The sequence below is a fragment of the Mauremys reevesii genome, linkage group 2 (genome assembly GCF_016161935.1).
Source record: "Mauremys reevesii isolate NIE-2019 linkage group 2, ASM1616193v1, whole genome shotgun sequence".
Classification (NCBI taxonomy): domain Eukaryota; kingdom Metazoa; phylum Chordata; order Testudines; family Geoemydidae; genus Mauremys; species Mauremys reevesii.
This window is the reverse complement of record NC_052624.1, coordinates 32,478,944-32,500,561: the sequence shown is the minus strand read 5'-3', so window position 1 is coordinate 32,500,561 and position 21,618 is coordinate 32,478,944. Positions and strand designations below refer to the sequence as shown.

The 21,618-nt window shown below is 40.7% G+C and overlaps 1 protein-coding gene across 7 annotated transcripts in view; it reads right to left on the bottom strand.

Annotated features, from left to right (window-relative positions):
* The window catches only part of ODAD2 (outer dynein arm docking complex subunit 2), a 165,096-nt gene that overhangs the window by 35,001 nt on the left and 108,477 nt on the right, over positions 1 to 21,618 (bottom strand). For 4 of the 7 annotated variants that reach the window (XM_039523975.1, XM_039523974.1, XM_039523977.1 and 1 more), the window contains 2 exons: positions 19,963 to 20,151; positions 19,057 to 19,278 (listed from right to left, as the gene is read on the bottom strand). The exons of 2 other annotated variants lie outside the window; for them this stretch is intronic. In XM_039523975.1, the coding sequence (XP_039379909.1) occupies positions 19,057 to 19,278; positions 19,963 to 20,151 (411 nt within the window). The remainder of the gene's footprint in view (positions 1 to 19,056; positions 19,279 to 19,962; positions 20,152 to 21,618) is intronic. One more of the 7 variants, XM_039523978.1, reaches the window with a different exon arrangement.

The following is a 21,618-nucleotide window of genomic DNA, read 5'->3' as shown; positions in this document are numbered from 1 at the left end:
CCCACTTTTCCTCCTATTGTTTGCTATACCCACTGTTAAATCTTGCTTCAGATTACATTTTAATTAACAATATACATATTTTAAAAGAATATTATTTTATACAAAACAGTAAGACATCGTGTGCAATAACTGGAAGCTAAGAAGTGGATGGTACGCTGCTCATTTTACCAAATAGATCAATACAAATATTGTTATCCCCTTTCCCATTTGTTGCTCATCTCCATTGTTGTGTCTCATCATATGTTTAGATTGCAAGTTCTTTGCAGGCAGGAACCATCTTTTTATTATGTGTGTATACAACAGTGCCTACCAAAATGAGATCTTGATCCTTGATTGGGGCCTCTAATTGCTATCACAATACAAATGAATACACCTCTACCTCGATATAACGCAACCTGATACAACACGAATTCGGATATAACGCAGTAAAGCAGCGCTCCAGGGGACGGGGCTGTGCACTCCGGTGGATCAAAGCAAGTTCGATATAACAGGGTTTTACCTATAACACGGTAAGATTTTTTGGTTCCCAAGGACAGTGTTATATCGAGGTAGAGGTGTATGTAAATAAATGACAAATTAATTATTAACATATTACCATTTAGTTAAGTTCACAATTTTAGCCTAAGGTCAAATGATACCCTTTGGGAACATCAAGAGGTATCTCATACACTCCACAACATAGTAAAAATGACAGTAAAAGTGATCTGTTTGGATGGATATCCCCGACCATTTTACAATATTTTTATGTGCCAGTTGATCAGCTGCTTGCAAACCTGAGAGATGTTTTTATGTGAGATCATCATCATCTTGTTTGTAGTTTTACAGTTTTCTTATCTAAGCTTTCTTATCACAAAGGGAATCCATCATCACTATGTCCCTATAATTCATAAATCATTACCATATTTTCAACCAATGAGATTCCTGTTTTCTATCATACCATAACTGATGCCACAACTGTCATCGCCAACTGTGGTAATGGATATTTCACTTTCAAAGACACTATAAGGAGAGTCAGTATTTTGATCTCGTAATAAATATTTTATTTTCTAAAAAAATACCTGGATAAATTCAGTTAAAGCTGTTAGGTTGTGAGTGATCTTTACTCAAGGAGAGGTCTATATAATTGGGGATTTAAAAATTATTTCAATAATCTTTTTTATGTAGTTTCTGGCAAAGAAACAGGAAAAAAAACAAAAAGAAAAGAAAAAAGAAAATAGTCCAATGCCATATATAAATTCTAATGCAGCTCAGCCAGGCCCCTCTTTGCTTGGGACACTAGCATCCAGGGAGGGGGTAGAGGGTTAACACCTTAAATCACCCCTATCTTGAGTGAGGCAGAGCATTTTGATTACAGTTGCAATGAAGGAAGGAGTAAGTATTTAGGGAGTAAGAACAAGAGACATTTTATTATGGAAAAAGATAAAAGAGAGAAGGATATTTTTTCTGTGGATGCTGATTTTTTGCTGTCATTGATGGGAGAGACTTCATATGTTAAAGGAAAGGTTTATGTTTTGGTCCTGAGGAAAGGAGGTTGATAGAATATCTTTATGGGGCTATTTAATCTGTTGCTGATTCACCAGGACCAACCTTAGTAGCAGGCAGGTACAGTAATCCCCCTTTTCACACGGAGATGAGTTCTCTGCTAGTGCTAGATTAGGAATCATTAGGACCAGACGGTGACAGTTTTATTTATGCTGAGTAGTAATTTACAACATAAATAGTCCCACTGAAGTCAATGGGAAGACTTAAAGTAAAGTACTCAGCATGAGTTAGGGCATCACAGTCTGGCTCTAGGTTGGTAATTATGGGAAGGGTTTAATATGCATCCACTCTTACTGGAGTCACAGAGTTAGCTTGAACAACAATCAAGGACAGATAGTTTTGCTTATTTATTCATAACATAATAAAAAAAACCTTAATGATTTGGAATCAACTAGTTATTCAGTGGCTAACCTATTTAACCATCAGAGGGGTAGCCGTGTTAGTCTGGATCTGTAAAAGCAGCAAAGAGTCGTGTGGCACCTTATAGATTAACAGACGTATTGGAGCATGAGCTTTCGTGGGTGAATACCCACTTCATCGGATGCACCTATTTAACCATGTGATGTTATTGTTATTCTTGTACTCCCTCCCACTTTTCCTCCTATTGTTTGCTATACCCACTGTTAAATCTTGCTTCAGATTACATTTTAATTAACAATATACATATTTTAAAAGAATATTATTTTATACAAAACAGTAAGACATCGTGTGCAATAACTGGAAGCTAAGAAGTGGATGGTACGCTGCTCATTTTACCAAATAGATCAATACAAATATTGTTATCCCCTTTCCCATTTGTTGCTCATCTCCATTGTTGTGTCTCATCATATGTTTAGATTGCAAGTTCTTTGCAGGCAGGAACCATCTTTTTATTATGTGTGTATACAACAGTGCCTACCAAAATGAGATCTTGATCCTTGATTGGGGCCTCTAATTGCTATCACAATACAAATGAATACACCTCTACCTCGATATAACGCAACCTGATACAACACGAATTCGGATATAACGCAGTAAAGCAGCGCTCCAGGACGGGGCTGTGCACTCCGGTGGATCAAAGCAAGTTCGATATAACAGGGTTTTACCTATAACACGGTAAGATTTTTTGGTTCCCAAGGACAGTGTTATATCGAGGTAGAGGTGTATGTAAATAAATGACAAATTAATTATTAACATATTACCATTTAGTTAAGTTCACAATTTTAGCCTAAGGTCAAATGATACCCTTTGGGAACATCAAGAGGTATCTCATACACTCCACAACATAGTAAAAATGACAGTAAAAGTGATCTGTTTGGATGGATATCCCCGACCATTTTACAATATTTTTATGTGCCAGTTGATCAGCTGCTTGCAAACCTGAGAGATGTTTTTATGTGAGATCATCATCATCTTGTTTGTAGTTTTACAGTTTTCTTATCTAAGCTTTCTTATCACAAAGGGAATCCATCATCACTATGTCCCTATAATTCATAAATCATTACCATATTTTCAACCAATGAGATTCCTGTTTTCTATCATACCATAACTGATGCCACAACTGTCATCGCCAACTGTGGTAATGGATATTTCACTTTCAAAGACACTATAAGGAGAGTCAGTATTTTGATCTCGTAATAAATATTTTATTTTCTAAAAAAATACCTGGATAAATTCAGTTAAAGCTGTTAGGTTGTGAGTGATCTTTACTCAAGGAGAGGTCTATATAATTGGGGATTTAAAAATTATTTCAATAATCTTTTTTATGTAGTTTCTGGCAAAGAAACAGGAAAAAAAACAAAAAGAAAAGAAAAAAGAAAATAGTCCAATGCCATATATAAATTCTAATGCAGCTCAGCCAGGCCCCTCTTTGCTTGGGACACTAGCATCCAGGGAGGGGTAGAGGGTTAACACCTCAAATCACCCCTATCTTGAGTGAGGCAGAGCATTTTGATTACAGTTGCAATGAAGGAAGGAGTAAGTATTTAGGGAGTAAGAACAAGAGACATTTTATTATGGAAAAAGATAAAAGAGAGAAGGATATTTTTTCTGTGGATGCTGATTTTTTGCTGTCATTGATGGGAGAGACTTCATATGTTAAAGGAAAGGTTTATGTTTTGGTCCTGAGGAAAGGAGGTTGATAGAATATCTTTATGGGGCTATTTAATCTGTTGCTGATTCACCAGGACCAACCTTAGTAGCAGGCAGGTACAGTAATCCCCTTTTCACACGGAGATGAGTTCTCTGCTAGTGCTAGATTAGGAATCATTAGGACCAGACGGTGACAGTTTTATTTATGCTGAGTAGTAATTTACAACATAAATAGTCCCACTGAAGTCAATGGGAAGACTTAAAGTAAAGTACTCAGCATGAGTTAGGGCATCACAGTCTGGCTCTAGGTTGGTAATTATGGGAAGGGTTTAATATGCATCCACTCTTACTGGAGTCACAGAGTTAGCTTGAACAACAATCAAGGACAGATAGTTTTGCTTATTTATTCATAACATAATAAAAAAAACCTTAATGATTTGGAATCAACTAGTTATTCAGTGGCTAACCTATTTAACCATCAGAGGGGTAGCCGTGTTAGTCTGGATCTGTAAAAGCAGCAAAGAGTCGTGTGGCACCTTATAGATTAACAGACGTATTGGAGCATGAGCTTTCGTGGGTGAATACCCACTTCATCGGATGCACCTATTTAACCATGTGATGTTATTGTTATTCTTGTACTCCCTCCCACTTTTCCTCCTATTGTTTGCTATACCCACTGTTAAATCTTGCTTCAGATTACATTGCAAGCTTTTGGGGGACGGAACCATGTCTTTCCATGTATTTGTAAAGTGCTAGCACAATGGGGCCCAGATCCTGACTGAGGCCTTTGGGCACTAGAACATAACAGAGTAAGATTCTGTGCTGGACCTCTAAGCGCATTAACACAGAATTGACAGCCCAGGGAGAGGGAACAGGGAAGCTAAAGTGCCTTTAAGTCAGCTCTGCACCCTCCTGACCCAGGGCTGTTTTGGAGGGTGGAGAACCCCCTAGCATAATTTAGATGGCCCTGGAGCCATCTAAGTTACATATACCATCCAGGTCTACCTTATGGGTCAGAGTTCTACTTGAAATCTATGCAGTACAGCTTGCTGAGGCCCAGCCACTGACACAATCATCACCCTGCAAGCCCCCTACAGCAGGATTTACAAGGAGGTCCTCAGGAGGCAGCCTGATGGCTGTCCCCACAGTGTCTGTATTTGGGAAATCCTCCCTTGACAGAATAAAGGGTTTTTCATAGATTCTAAGGCCAGAAGGGACTACTGTGATCATCTAGTCTGACCTCCTGCATAACACAAGCCATAGGACTTCCCCGGGTTAATTTCCATTTGAACCAGAGCCGATTTTTTAGAAAACATCCAGTCTTGATTTAAACATTTCCAGTGATGAAGAATCCACCATAACTCTGGGTAAACTGATTCAATAGTTAATTACTCTCACTGTTTAAAATGTATGCCTTATTTCTAATCTATATTTGTCTGGCTTCAACTTCCAGCCACCAGATCCTGTTACACCTTTATCTGCTAGCTTGAAGAGACATCTGTTATGCAGCGTCTGTTCCCCATGTAGGTACTTCTAAACCAGGGATCGGCAACCTTTGGCATGTGGCCCTCCAGGGCTGGTTTGTTTACATGCCATGTCCGCAGGTTCAGCTGATCGCGGTTCCCACTGGCTGCAGTTCGCCGCTCCAGGCCAATGGGGGCTGCGAGAAGTGGTGTGGGCCGAGGGATGTGCTGGCCGCTGCTTCCCGCTGCCCCCATTGGCCTGGAGCAGCGAAGCACGGCCAGTGGGAGCTGCGATCGGATGAACCTGCGGATGCAGCAGGTAAACAAACCGGCCTGGCCCACCAGGGTGCTTACCCTGGCGGGCCGCGTGCCAAAGGTTGCCGATCCCTGTTCTAAACTGTGATCAAATCACCCTTTACCTTCTCTTAAATTACACAGATTGAGCTCCTTGAGTCTTTCATTACAAGGCAGGTTGTCCAATCCTTTAATTATTCATGTGACTCTTCTCTGACCCTTCTTCAATCTTTCAATATCCTTCCTGGATTGTGAACACCAGAACTGGATACAATATTTTAGCAGCAGTCACACCATGCCAAATACAGAGGTGATATAACCTATCTACTCTTACTGAATATTCCTCATTTTATACATCCAAGGATCACAATAGCCTTTTTGGCCACAGCATCGCCAAAACTGAGCTCATGTTCAGTTGATTATCTACCATAACCCTCACATATTTTTCAATCACTGCTTCTCAAGACAGCATCCCCCACCCTGTAAGTATGGCCTGCATATGGGATTCAATTAATACAATATTAAAAGAGGATAATATAATTAATGCCAATCAACATAGGGATTTGTGAAAAATAGAACTCCAACTTAATGTCTTGTTTTTGATGAGATTACAAATGTGGTTAATAAAAGTAATAGCACTAATGTAATATACTTAGACTTCTGTAAGGCATTTGATTTGGTACTGCATGATATTTTGGTTAAGAAACTAGAAAATACAAAGTTAACATGGCACACATTAAATCTATTAAAAACTGGCTCACTGATAGGTCTCAAAATGTAACTGCAAATTGAAAACCATCATAGAACACGTTTGTTTCTACGGGGGTCTTGCAGAGATTGGTTCTTGGCCCTCTACTATTTAACATTTTTATCAGTAATCTGGAAAAAAAAACAAAATTATTATTGATAAAGTTTACAGGTTACACAAACATTGTGGGTGCAGTAAACAATGAAGAGGACAGATCACTGATATAAAACTATTTGGATTACTAGGTAAGTTGGATGCAAGAAAACAATGTATGTTTAAATATGACAAAATGTAAAGTTACACAAACAGGAACAAAGAATGAAGGCCATACTTTCAGGATGGGGGACTTATAACTTATTAATCTATTATTATTTTGCCTGGGATCGATATCAGGCTGACAGTTCCTTAATTACCCAGGTCATCCCATTTAGCCTTTTTAAAAATTAGCATAATATTAGCTTTCTTTTCATTCTCTGGAACATCCCACAGTTCCAAGTCTTATTGAAAAATCAACAATAAAGCTCCAGAGAGGTCCTTAGCCAGCTCTTTTAAAACTACTGGAAACAAGTTATCTTGATCTGCTGAATTAAAAATGCCTAACTTTAGTAGCTGCTGTTTAACATCCTCCTAAGTTACTGTTGGAATGGAAAGTATTTGATTACATGATTTGAATTAGGGCTGTCAATTAATCACAATTAGCTGACACAATTAAAAAAAATTAATCATGATTAATCGCAGTTTTAATCGCACTGTTAAACAACAGAATACCAATTGAAATTTTTTACATATTTTGTATGTTTTTCTACATTTTTCAAATATATTGATTTCAAATACAACACAGAAAGAAAGTGTACAGTGCTCACTTTATATTATTTTTATTACATATATTTGCACTGTAAAAATTATTAAAAGAAATAGTATTTTTAGTTCACCTCATATAAGTACTGTAGTTCGATCTCTTTATCATGAAAGCTCAACTTACAAATGTGTGGGGGGGTGGGTGTTGTTACATAACTGCACTAAAAAACAAAAGTATGTAAAACTTTAGCACCTGCAAGTCCACTCAGTCCTACTTCTTGTGCAGCCAATTACTAAGACAAACAAGTTTGTTTACATTTACAGGAGATAATGATATGATAGAGTGTGGAGAAAATAAATAAGGAAGTGTTATTTACTCCTTCTCATAACACAAGAACTAGGGGACACCAAATGAAATTAATAGGCAGCAGGTTTAAAACAAACAAAAGGAAGTATTTTTTCACACAACACATAGTTAACCTGTGGAACTCCTTGCCAGAGGATGTTGTGAAGGCCAAGACTATAACAGGGTTCAAAAAAGAACTAAATAAATTCATGGCGTATCCTCTATTAGCCAGGATGGGCAGGGATGATGTCCCTAGCCTCTGTCTGAAAGAAGCTGGGAATGAGTGAGAGGGAATGATCACTTGATGATTACCTGTTCATTCCCTCTGGGGCACTTGGCATTGGCCACTGTCAGAAGACAGGATACTGGGCTAGATGGACCTTTGGTCTGACACACTATGGCCATTGTTATATTCTTAATGCTGCCCGCTTCTAATTTACAATGTCACCTGAAAGTTAGAACAGACATTCACATAGCACTTTTGTAGCCAGCATTGCAAGGTATTTATGTGCCAGACAGGCTAAACATTTGTATGCCCCTTCATGCTTTGGCCACCATTCCAGAGGACATGCTTCCATGCTGATGATGCTCATTAAAAAAATAATGCCTTAATTAAATTTCAGGGAGTGAGGGATCGTTTTCCAGGATAGGTTGTAGATCATTGATAATGCACTGGAGAGGTTTTAGCTGGGGGCTGTAGGTGATGGCCAGTGGTGTTCTGTTATTTTCCTTGTTGGGCCTGTCCTGTAGCAGGTGATTTCTGGGTACCCATCTCTCTCTGTCAATCTGTTTCCTCACTTCCCCACGTGGGTATTGTCGTTTTAAAAATGCTTGATAAAGATCTTGTAGGTGTTTGTCTCTGTCTGAGGGATTGGAGCAGATTTGGTTGTATCTTAGGGCTTGGCTGTAGACAATGGATCGTGTGATGTGTCCTGGATGGAAGCTGGAGGCAACCTATCCTGGAAAACAATCCCTCACTCTCACAGACCTTGGGAGGCAGGCCAGTCCTTGCTTATAGACAACCCCCCAACCTCAAGCAAATACTCACCAGCAACTACACACCACACCACAGGAACCAATCCCTGTAGCAAACCTCATTGCCTACTCTGTCCTCATATCTATTCTAGCAACACCATCAGAGGACCCAACCACATCAGCCACACCATCAAGGGCTCATTCACCTGCACATCTACTAATGTTATATATGCCATCATGTGCCAGCAATGCCCCTCTGCCATGTACATTGGCCAGACCGGACAGTCCCTATGTAAAAGAATAAATGGACACAAATCGGACATCAGGAATGATAACATACAAAAGCCAGTAGGTGAACACTTCAACCTCCCTGGACATTCTATAACAGATTTAAAAGTAACTATTCTTGAACAAAAAAACTGCAGAAATAGACTTCAAAGAGAAACAGCAGAACAAAAATTCATTTGCAAATTTAACACCATTAATTTGGGCTTGAATAGGGACTGGGAGTGGCTGGCTCATTACAAAAGCAGTTTTGCCTCTCCTAGAATTGACACCTTCTCATCTATTATTGGGAGTGGACAACATCCACCCTGATCGAATTGGCCCTGTCAACACTGGTTCTCCACTTATGAGGTACTCCCTTCAATTCATGTCTCATTATATAATGCCTGCATCTGTAAATTTCACTCCATGCATTTGAAGAAGTGAGGTTTTTTTTACCCACGAAAGCTTATGCCCAAATAAATCTGTTAGTCTTTACGGTTCCACCGGACTCCTTGTTGTTTTAATTAAAATTGTGACTGAACTCCTGGCGGGAGAATTGTATGTCTCCTGCTCTGTGTTTTACCACATTCTGCCATATATTTCATGTTAAAGCAGTCTTCAGTGATGACCCAGCACGTTGTTCATTTTAAGAACGCTTTCACTGCAGATTTGACAAAACGCAAAGAAGGTACCAATGTGAGATTTCTAAAGATATCTTACAGCACTTGACTTGACCCAAGATTCAAGAATCTGAAGTGCCTTCCAAAATCTGAGAGGGACAGAGTGTGAAGCATGCTATCAGAAGTCTTAAGAGAGCAACACTCCGATGCGGAAACTACAGAACTGGAACCACCAAAAAATAATATCAACCTTTTGATGGTGACACCTGACTCAGATGATGAAAATGAACATGCGTTGGTCTGCACTGCTTTGGATTGTTATCGAACAGAACCTATCATCAGCATAGATGCATGTCCTCTGGAATGGTGGTTGAAGCATGAAGGGACATATGAATCTTTAGTGCATCTGGCATGTAAATATTGTGCGACACCAGGTACAACAATGCCATGCGAACACCTGTTCTCACTTTTAGGTGACATTGTAAACAAGAAGTGGGCAGCATTATCTCCTGCAAATGTAAACAAACGTGTTTGTCTTAGCGATTGGCTGAACAAGAAGTAGGACTAAGTGGACTTGTAGGCTCTAAAGTTTTACATTGTTTTATTTTTGAATGCAGTTATTTTTTGTACATGACTCTACATTTGTAAATTCAACTTTCATGATAAAGAGATTGCACTATAGTACTTGTATTAAGTGAATTGAAAAATACTATTTCTTTTATTTTTACAGTGCAAATATTTATAATAAAAATAAATATTAAGTGAGCATTGTACACTTTGTATTCTGTGTTGTAACTGAAATCAATATATTTGAAAATGTGGAAAACATACACAAATATTTATATAAATGGTATTCAATTATTGTTTAACAGTGTGATTAATCGTACGATTAATCGTGATTAATTTTTTTTAATCGCATGATTAATCATGGTTGTTTTTTTTAATTTCTTGCCAGTGCTAAGTTGAATACATCATCCAGGTTTTTCTCAGAGAACAGAAATATTTATTGAATACATCTGCTTTTCTGAATTGTTACTGAGAATTCTACCGTTTCCATCTAGCGGTGGACCAATATCATTATTGCGATTCTTTTTATTCCTAATATACTTAAAAAACTCTTTGTCGTTGTTTTTAACTCTGCTGGCCATATATTTCACCTTATGTCCTCTGGCTTCTCTTATCAATTTTCTACAATTCCTGGCTTCTGATTTATATTCATAGTTATCAACTTCCCTTTTTCCACTTGTTTTCCCAAATACACGGGGGTCCTCTGTATAAATTGGGGTTGCATTCTTGAAAAGGAAGATGGATACTGAAACAATTTTTCCCCATAAGAAACAATGGAATAAGGGAGGGATGCATTCACAACTTCACCACACTCGCCTACGACAATTCTCTTTTCGCCTAAACAGTGTACCTTTTTACAATGATAGGTTATGCAGTACACATTTACAATAAAACATTGAATAAAATAATGTAGGACCCTGCTAGCACCATTCAGACACATAGAACATTTTAATACAGTAAATACAGTGCAGTAATACAGTATAAAACAGTGTCAATTACGCTAAACTTAGGTAGGGGTAGTGGCTGGCTTTTCTTTGGCTGGCTTTTCCATGGCTGGCTTTTTGGTTGCAGAAGTCTTAAAAAAGGATTTTATCGATGCCTGCTCTCCTGCATGAATCTTTGAATGATAGATCTCCCTGTAGCTAGCCACTGCATCATTGAGAGCTCTGGAGACTTTGGCAGACCATTCACAAAAAGGATCACCACACTGTATGATTTCCGTCATCTCATCCAGCAATCCAAAGAAATGGGTGAGATTCTTTGTAATCAGACTCCTGGCTTCCTGTCCTACGTTATTGTCATCATCGTCCTTGCTTTCTTCAGATATCCGTTGTTGGTCCAGCTCAATCAGTTCCTCATTTGTCATTTGCTCAGCATGAGACCACAACAACTCTTATACATCCTCCTCCTCCACCTCCTTGAAGCTGACATCCTTCGCAAACTTGACAATTTCTTGCTCAAGAGTAGGAATGGCATCAAATCCCATGAAGCTGTGGACAACATCTGGCCATGCATGGCGCCAAACACCATTCATACATTGTGATGTGACCTCTTCCCCTGACGCATCAATGTTTTCCATGCCGTTCAAGATGTTGTAAGACTTCCAAAACTCCTTTACACTGGGCTTTCCTTCATCTGCCATCTCCTTAATCACCATGGAGAATGTCCTCCGTAGGTAATAAGCCTTGAATTTGGCCAGTGGATGCAAGTATAGTACTGTACTGTACAATAGGGGAACATGTTGCAATTCATGACCGTCCCAATCCGTGCAAATGATGGATATGTGGATCAGGACCAACGTAAATCGGAACACATTCCCCTATTGGTGAGTAACAGATATGCAAAACAATGGATAAGGGGGAGATGCATACTGGGAGCCCCCTGTATATATATTATTTTTGATAGCTCCTTTAATTTCCCCTCTAAGCCCGATTGGTTTTTTAACCAGTGTAGCCTTCTTTCTCAATTTTGGGATTGTGGCTTTTGGGTATCTAGTAAAATGTTCTTAAACAGTTCACAATTATCATTTATATTTTTGTGTTTAATTTTTCCCCAGCTGATTGGCCCATAATAGTTTTTATCTTTGTGAAAGTGGCCCTTTTAAAGGGACCAAGTATATATTATTGGTTTGGACTTTATGGTGTTTGGACATAAATGTAATGAAACCATGATCACTTGCACCTAAGCAACCACTAATTTTTACTTCTGGAATCAATTCCTTTTTATTAGTCAAGATGAGGTTTAATACAGAATTCCCCCATGTTGTATGCAACACTTTTTGAGTCAGGAAATGATCATCTATAATTTTTAGAAATTCTGAGGACATTTTAGTACTGGCAGCATGAAACCTCCAGCATATGTCACTCAGATTGAAGTCCCTCATAATAATGGAGTTTTTTTCCCTCACATTATAGTTAGATAGATTCTGAAGGAATCAGTCATCCTGTTCTCTCATGTGATTTAGTGATTGTAGCAGACACCAACTAGAATCCCATCTTTTGCTTTAATTGTTAGAACATTGATCCATAAGCATTCAAGATCATGTTCTTGTCAATGGAAAAAGGTGACTTGTTGACATAGAATGTTACTCTCCCATTCCTTCTGCCCACTCAGTCCTTCCTAAATATGTTATAATTAAGGCTAAGATTTAGTCATGGGGTTTTTTTTTAGTAAAAGTCATGGACAGGTCACGGGCAATAAACAAAAATTCGCGGCCCATGGCCTATCCATAACTTTTACTAAAAATACCCCTGACTAAATCTTAGCTGCTCCTGGGGCCCTGGGGTGCTGCTGCTCTGGGTGGCCCCAAAGCACCACTGCTCTGGGGGTCCCCGGGGGGCCAACAGCTGGCCCCTGCTTCAGTGATGGGGACTAATTGCCCCTGTTTGTATGCTGCTCCAAGGCTCCCAGGGACCACTGCTCCAATGGCCTCCGGGGCAGCCCCCAGGACCACAGCTGCTCTGGAACAGCTGCACTGGGGCCACCCCGAAGACCACTGCTGTCCTGGGAGCCCCTGGGGTGAGCTGCACCAGGCCGCCCCAACAGTGGCCAGTGTGGCTGTCCCTGGGGCCATTCCATTGCAGCTGCAGAAGTCACGGAAGTCCCAGAAAGTCATGGCATCCATTACTTCTGTGACAGACTTGCAGCCTTAGTTATAATCACTGATTTTCGCATTCCACTCATGCAAATCTTCCCATCAAGTTTTAGTACTATCAGTTAGGTTGAATTTATGTTCATAAATGAACTATTACAATTCCTCTTGTTTATTATCCAGGTTCCGAGCATTGTTGTATAGACAATTATATGAATTTATTTTCACTTCCCATGGTGTCTTTATTAATTTTGTTCTCAACAGCTTGATTTTGTGCTAAATCATGCTAATTTCTTCCATCATTTCACCCTCCCTTTTTGATGTTAGTTTAATACACGCTTGACTAGTCTAGCCAGCCTGTGCCCTAGAAGATTGGTTCTCTTTCTACTGACATGGAGGCCATCCACACTATATAGCCCCTCTCCCCATAGAAGGTGTACAAATGTTCCACAACATCAAAGCCCTTACATTACTTACCTAGTCAGTGTTCACTTCCAGAAGCTTCTGCCTTCTGTCTTTCTTCACTTACGAGGCAGGAAATATCTCCAAGGCGATCACTTGGACATTCTTCTCCTTCAGCACCCTTCTGAGTTCCTTGAAGTCATCTATAATCTGTAAAATGTCCTGTGAAGCAGTGTCATTAGTGCTGATATGCACTGTCATCAGTGGATTATTATCTTATTATCTATTATTCAATCTTAAAGTTACATCTCGTTTCTTGGATCCGGGAAGAGTGTACACTAACCATCCTGTTGTCCACCTGTCCTTTGCAGAATGTTCTTTCCATTTTTCTTAGTACAGCATCCCCAGTAAGGATCATCTGTCCTCCTCTTCTATGGGCATGCTTGTAGGTTGGGCTGAGAAGCCATCCTCAGGTATGTCCTGTACACCTCTCCATTCCATTTGACCAGCTGGATCTTCAGAGATATTTTCTTTAGTTTCCATGCCAAGAACATGATAATGATAGGATTCTTCTAGCTGTGTTGAATTCTTTCTGGTCCTCTTCTCTCTGGTGGTCACAGTCTACCCATCCACATCTGCCTCCAGCCATGTAGAATGCCACCTGGTTCTCTTGCCTCTGGTGATTATGAACTACAAAGTCTCCTCTCTGGTTTGATTTCTGGCTTCAGGCCGGAAAGAATACATGGCATATTCATTGCAGGTCACAACCACTGTTCCATCACTGGCCATCATGGCACTGAGTGTAGAACTGTACATAGAATGACAATCTTACACATTCCCTCTATAAACTCCCTCTGAAACACTACTGATTGCTGCTCCTGTTCTCCTACTCAGGAGTTAGCCAGGCAAATGACTTATATATCAGGCCTTGATGTTCAGCTCCACTCCCTCATTAGCATGAAGGAATTACCCTCTGGGACTGATCAAACACTGGATCTGATCAAGGACCAAAGGGTCCCAGCCACATAGCCCTCCCCTCACTAAGACACAAACAGACCTGACTCACCCTGACTGTTCAGGGGCCCACAGTCAAGCCACATGACTTTGCCAGAAAATAAATGAACAAAAAGACAGACCAAACACAAACCCTCACCAAGTCCCTTTATCTCCAAGAACAGGATCTGCAGCTACTCTCTCTGAAACTCCATTTGCCACTCCTGTTTGCCATTTTGCACCACTCTGGCCCTTTTATGCATCATGAAGGGGGAGCAGGTCTCAAGTTTTCACCCATATTTAATAACAAAAATTACTTTGGATTGGGAATTTTAGAGGGTGGGTGATTTTGGGGGGGCGAAGGGGAGAAGGGTCTTTTAAAAAGCATTGAGGTAAGGCAATGCAATATGCTTCTCAGGAAACAGTGGTAATTTCCAATTTGATGGGAAAGAAATACTATAGTGTATGTTGGCATGCCTCACCCTAATTCATATACAAGTTTATTGCCTACAGGGAGTTGAACAGAAGTTTCACACTATCTAGATGAATAGTTACTGCACAGCAAGTTGGGGTGTAAATGTACCTTGCAGTAGTCTGCCACATATTGTCTGTGTGGATCCTATTGCTGCATTAGGGAACTTTTAGTGCATGGCAGCAGAGTCCAAGCAGATAATTAGTATGCAGCAGGCTAGTACAAAGTCAATTTGAAACCCAGCTTGCCAAACATTAACTGTTTATTTAGATAAGCCATAAGTTTCTCTCCATTTCTCAACATCCTTCCTTGAGCCATTCATTAAAACAATTGACACCATGGCTTCTCTTTCTATCAACTGGCCTCACGTTAATGCTTCGTCAGAGCTCAAGACTTCAAGGAAGAGGCCTTTAATAATACCTCAGTTCATAAGTTATAAACTTTCAAAATATCTGGATAATTAAAGCCCAGAAATAATTACTTGTGAAGAAGTGTTTTGGTATGTTTAGACATATATAATTATTTCATATTCTTCAGAATAAATGTAGGTAATTAAACACTGCTGTAATTACTCACATGAAAATTAATACATGGAGAATTTAAATGTTGTATTTTATGCAGGTGTTTAATAAAATTAAGCAATTTAGCTTAACCAGTTAATTTGTAGCTCTTAAAACTAACCATGGAGTGCATTGAAGCCAATCACACACATATTTGATGCTAGACAAAATTATATTAAAAACTTATGACTTTGAATCTTGAAATCTTAATTGGAATTGTTTTCCAAGACATCACTTACAACAATAAGCTCCCCTCTCCCCTTCAAGAAGCCTTGTTTTTGTATACTATTTTTTTGGAATTTGGGACAGGGGTTTGAGATCGTTTTAAAACTATTCAAAGTGTCATGACCATTGTTAGCTCAAAGATTCCAGCCATGCATAAGGTAAGAATGCCTAACAATAACTCAGACTTCAAACTACAATGCTGCTAAAATGTTTAATTTTACATTGTAGTTTAAGATCTGAAGTCTCACCCTTACAGACTCCCTATCCCAGTCCTCCCCAACCCCACTACCAGTCTCCCCCTATCATTCCCTGTTTCTTTGAACAGCTATTCCCAGTCCCTCTTCACTGCAACTCCCCAGCACCCTTGCCCCAGTCTCCTTGTCCAGCCCATCCCAGTTCTCTCACACACTCGTCAATCTCTCTCACACCCCGCCCCCAGCCTCCAGCTACCTGACCCCCTGCCCACATTCCCCGTTCCCAGAGGCATGGGGATGGGGAATGTGGGCACCTGGCATGGAAAATTTCAGCCCAAATGGTTAAAGTTTGGCAAAGTTATAGGGAACTGAAAATAAGATCTTATAATGGGAAATGTTGGGCAAATTTACCAGCCAAGCTAGAAGCTCCTATAGCTAGAACTGAAAGTCAAAAATGAACCTAGATCCAGGTGAAATCTTAATAAAATAAAAGTACTTTATCATCATCCTATACAACTTAAAGCGTGCTATGAGCTTTACAGACCAAAAGGAAGTTCTGGGGTACTTGCAATCAAATTTTAGACATGATACAATGAGTGAGAACAACAAACTGCAGTTGGGCAATAAACAGGAAAAGGATGCTGGGGATCTGGACAAGGGTCCTGACTAGAAAGGGAGGATAAGCAGGAACAGAATGCATCAAAAATGAAGAGACAACCCCGAATTCTCTCTATCCATAGAGCACAGTTGCAAGATGGGCTGTGATGGTAGCATAAAGCTTCCCCACACTACATTACCAATATACCTCATCTAGACCTACCGGGACTACATAATAGGGGCAAGAGAGAAGTTCAAACTTGAGTCAGTCCTAGGTTGACCATATTTCCCTATGCTGAATACAAGACACCTGGCAAAATTACTCGTGTTCAAGCAAGTTCAATGGCAATCAATCAGAACTATGAAGTACAAATGCTCAAATTAACATCAAGTTGACAGAGCCCGTATTGAAAAGAAATACTGCATCGTTGGATTCTTTTTATTTACCTTCTTATCTTTAGTGCTTTAGGGTTCACATGAGGAGAGGTAACACACACACACCCATACACTTCTCTCACACGGGGCGGAGCTGTCCAACTGACTGGACCTTCCCTGCCTGGTGCTCTCCACCCTCCATGGCTGGCTGGGTCCATGGAATGGACCCGCTTCTCCTGGTTCCTGGTGCCGCATCTTCCCAAGGCAGCACATGGAGGGTGAGCATGCAGGCCCCCTTCCCCAGATTTCTGCCAGGGTTCACACCAGAAGGTGGCCAGCAGCAGCCTTTCGGCACTGTGCGGGAGGGATGAGAAGGGAGAGAAGGGGCCGGGGAAGGGATGACCTGGCCTGTGTCTTTGCAGAGCTCGTCTCTTACCCCCCACCTCCTGTGGCTGGAAGCAGCTTACCCCTTCCTGACCGCATAGTGTCGAAAGGCAGCTAACACTTCCATGCTGCTGCAGGCTCCCGATATAACCCAGCCGCCTCCTGTCCCCTGGCTACAGCATGGGCAGGAAGGGGTTAAGCCTTAAGGCTGCATTATGCACCAAGGCCCAGGAACATGACTGCAGGGGCTTCAGGGAACCCAGCCAGAGAGGTGGCCCAGCAGGGGAGAGTGCCAAGCAAACGGAGCAGCCACACACTCCCTGGGGGGAAGAACAAAGGGTGGTGGTGGTGGTGAAGAGGGTGCTAATCTCCTGCCCCAGGGGCTGCTGTGGAGCCTGCTGGGTCAGAGTTCGAACAGGCTGAAAATCACTTCCTTCCCCACCACTCCAGAGCTTAGCTGAGGGATGGAGAGGTTTCCCCATGCCAGCGCTGTGTGGGGCTTTGGCATATGCAGGGCTTGGTTCCTCCTGGCCAGTGTCCCAGGCCAGAGCGTCTTGGGCTTTCCCAGGGCTCCGGCCCAGCCATAGGCAGTGGGGGAAGGAAGGAGCCTACTGGCCAGGCTGTTGGTGTGTTGAGCACTCTGATCAGGGGCTGGTTCTCCGCACAGCGCTGGGAGAAGGATGCACCCCGTTGGGGGGGATATGGAGGAGAAGCGGGCCTGGGGGGACGTGAAGGGGCAAAGCAAGGAGAGGACAGTGAAAGGGGGAGCACGTATAGGGCTGATGGGCAGGCAGCAGAAGTGACACATAACCGGCTTCTGCCTGGTGCCTGACCGCACACACCAGACACCACAGCGCACAGTCAGTGCCAGCAGAAATGGGATGGGGGGGCGGGGCCCTGCTGACCATGAGTTTGCATGCAGCGGGGGCTGCGCTGACGGACCAGCAGGGGGAATGGCCGGCCCGCACAATGCAGTTTTGTCATGCCACCCACCCCTATCATCGGCCACCGGATCCCCCCACTCGCCGCTGGTGGGCAGATATCTGGTGAGCAGGGATCCGACCAGCACCGGGACTCGCCAGTACTGAGTGGGGGAGGAGGGAGACAGAAAATACTGGACAATTTGCCTCTTTTTAAGAAAAAGTTGGGACACCTACAGGAGGGCTTAAATACGGGACTGTCCCTTTAAAAAGGGACATCTGGTCACTTCAGTTCAAATTTTTGCCTCTCAATCGATTCATGCAATAAATGCATCATCATTAACACAAATAAAAGATATGACTTTAAAATTCACAAGAAGATTGCACATAAAGTATCCCTTTTGCTCCCAGCACATTTATTCTGGATGCTAAAGTAAAAAGAAGAATTCTAAATATTAAACCATTTAGGAAATGTACCATAATGGGCTTAACACACTTCCCATCCCCTTCCCCCCATCTCAAAGGCCATAATCCTATTCTGTCCAGTTCCTCTGACATTAACCTCTGGAGTCAAAACCTTTACTAGAAAAAGCTTCTAATAAGAAGACATACCCCTAACAGATAAAAACCTTTGGGTAACGTGCTGTCATGTCCCAAGACTTTTATAAGTGAATGCAGAGCCCAAAGAGCTCCTAGGCTTGTACTATTCTACCTTAATTTGGCCCAACAAGATCCATTACATAAGTGGATTCAGCTGCTCTCAGATTCTTTCACTACTAGATGGCTACTGTGGCAAAGAATTCAACCCACCTGCTAAGATGATCTAACTCATTTTTCAAAGACTAGTTGAAATAGTAAGACAATAACGACGCTGTATCACAACCAGCTTGGACTTGAGTTGAGTGAATAATCTAGAGGTGAATGGCTCATGTCATATTACCATTTATGTCAACCATCCAGCTGACTTCTTTTTAGAATATAAATACTCTCTAACTCATTGTTTACCCAAAGTTCTCTGTAATAAACCTGAGTTGATCTCAGGTGGGCAAGTATATTCAGAAATTCCCTCATGTCCTGGAACTCTTCTTCTTATCATGCCAATCAATGCTATTTAACAATTTGAACCCAGAGTTACAAAAATCTTGCATCTTACCTTCACTACTCCATTTTCATGCATGGTGATGCAGTTATTGGGATCCTCTGAAAGTTGGTACAAGGCCTGAGCAGTAGCTCGATGAACTGATGTGTCATTTGATTTCAAGTAACGTACTAAAGGGGCCACAGCTTTGGTTTCTCCAAAGGCAATTCTGTTACTTCCCCACATACAACAACGAGAAATGGCCTCTGCTAAATGATGCCTTAATTTGTCATTGTTCTGGGGGGAAAAAAAAGAATCCATTAAATATCTTTCTTAAATAAGTAGGAGAACCATATTTCCAAGTAGTTTAAGGGCAGCCACAAGAAAGAAAGAAAGAAAGAAAGAAAGAAAGAAAGAAAGAAAGAAAGAAAGGTACTATAATCTCAATTTATGAAGAATCTTGCATGAGTGCAGTGGAGCTGACAGCTTTATACTGTTCTGTGCTTAACAGATGCTATATATTTTCAAAGATTCAGGTGTGTGCATAGGCTGGTTGGAAATTAGGCAAAATTAGTGTTAAAATCTGTCTGAAAAGCCACAGCTTGGAATGTGGCTCCATCACTAAGATTCTGATAAAGATTTCTCTGTGTTGTTCAAATATACTGCTCATTCCCTTCCTCCTTGTTCCTCCCAGAGGACAGCTGCTACATAGAGAGGCACCCTTATCCTCTTTGTACTACTTGCAAGGAATACTAAAAAGGGGTTCATGCACCAAAGCAGCTGTAGTATTAGTCACAGAGTGACTTCATAGCCAGTCTACATTCTGAAGTGGGAAAAGAGTCTATATCCCTTTTCCACAACTGCTGTAGAACTCACCACTCATGCCATGCTCTTTCGCTTTGGGTTTGATACAAGGACTGGAATCGAATGGTTTATTCAATTTGTATAGATGGTTGGATATTACAGAAAGATCTCACTTACTGTGTTTGCTAGTTTGGACAACAGAGGAACAACACCATGATCTGTTATAACAGCTAAATTCTCTTCATCTTTGGCTATGTTGGTAATAGCAGCACATACACTTGCTAAAACTTCTTTATTCTCAGATTTTAGCAAATTGACAATCAGTTCCAAGCCACCAACAAAGGAGCGAACCATTTCTCCAGCATCCTATGTGAAAACCAAAATAAATGTTACTTTTAAATGACCAACCCGAATTTTATACAAATATTAAAAAATGTATTAAAATTGACATTATGACCTAGATAGACAAAACACTGCAACTGTCATTGGGTTGCTTTTACTAAGAGTTACAGTTAATTCAGAATCCACAGGGTCTCCTTGCTGCATATTAAGGCTAGACTATTTTACAGGCAGTCTAAAATACTTTCATATTTCACATTAGACCTGACAGCTCAAGACAAGGGACATTATTATTATCCATTCATTCACACAGTGTAAATAAACATTCAGTTCTTCTCCAACAGCAATTATACCAGCCATATTAGTGAATGTGAGACATGATCCTGGTGCACTAGGAGCACCTGATGAAGCAGCTGGGCATTTTCTGGGTTGTCCTAACTAGGACTGGAAATGAAAAGGCAAAATCAAAATCAAACTAAACAATATACCAGTGTGACTCCGTAGAACTACAACTGAAAAATACTATTTATTTATTAAATCAATTCAGTTTACCAAGCAAATATTTATATATTAATATGTAAAACAGAAAACTAAAAAAGTTTTGGTACAGTGTGATTAAATTAATGCATATGGAATTCTTCTTAGGAGTTTGCCTCTGGCAAAAAGGAACTGGCAGTTATGTGACAATATGACACGCATAGTACTTTATGGACCCTTAAAAGCATATATAATGTAAATCTAACAGTCTTGTTTAAAGACAAATTCTTAACTAGTTAGACTACAAAATCATTGACCAATGCTATATCCCAGAGACCATGCTGATGCATTGTACTTCATTGAGCTGAAATGTTTGAAAGAAAATATATCCATATTTTCTTTGGTACAAGCATGTGATCACTTCATACAATCTATTTGTTAGTTTTTCTAGTCATCTGTGGTCAGAAACAATGCCAGGATAAGAGAGTCCCTGCTGACTAATTATTCTAAAATTGTGAAAAGAAAAGTGACTTGATTTTGTGAGAAAAAACAGCCTGAGAAAGAGAGAGAGATTATGAAAAAAATGGAAAGAGGCTGATATAAAATATGTGGGTGAGAATGCTAAAAATAAGTGGGACCCTAGAATATTAAATTGAGGTTAATTTCCGGTAACTGGAGGTTCTTCAAGATTTAAGGTCCCTATTTGTATTCCACAAGTGGGTTTGCATGTGCACCAACTGCTTGCCCCAGAGCTTTCAGTAAGTCTGCACATGTGCAGTTGTTCTCATGCTGCGAACCAAAGGTATAAAGGAGCAATGTGGACCAACTCCCATTCCAGTTCCTTTTCAGTTCAGTGTATCTGGTCATGGTCTGCAGCAGAGGTGATGGAGGGTGGGTAGTGGAATACAGTTAGGGATTGCACATCTTGGAGAAGCTCCAGTTACAGGTAAGTAAACTCCATTTCTTTTTCAAGTGATAGTCCCTATGTGTATTCCACACATGTGAGATTAGTAAGTG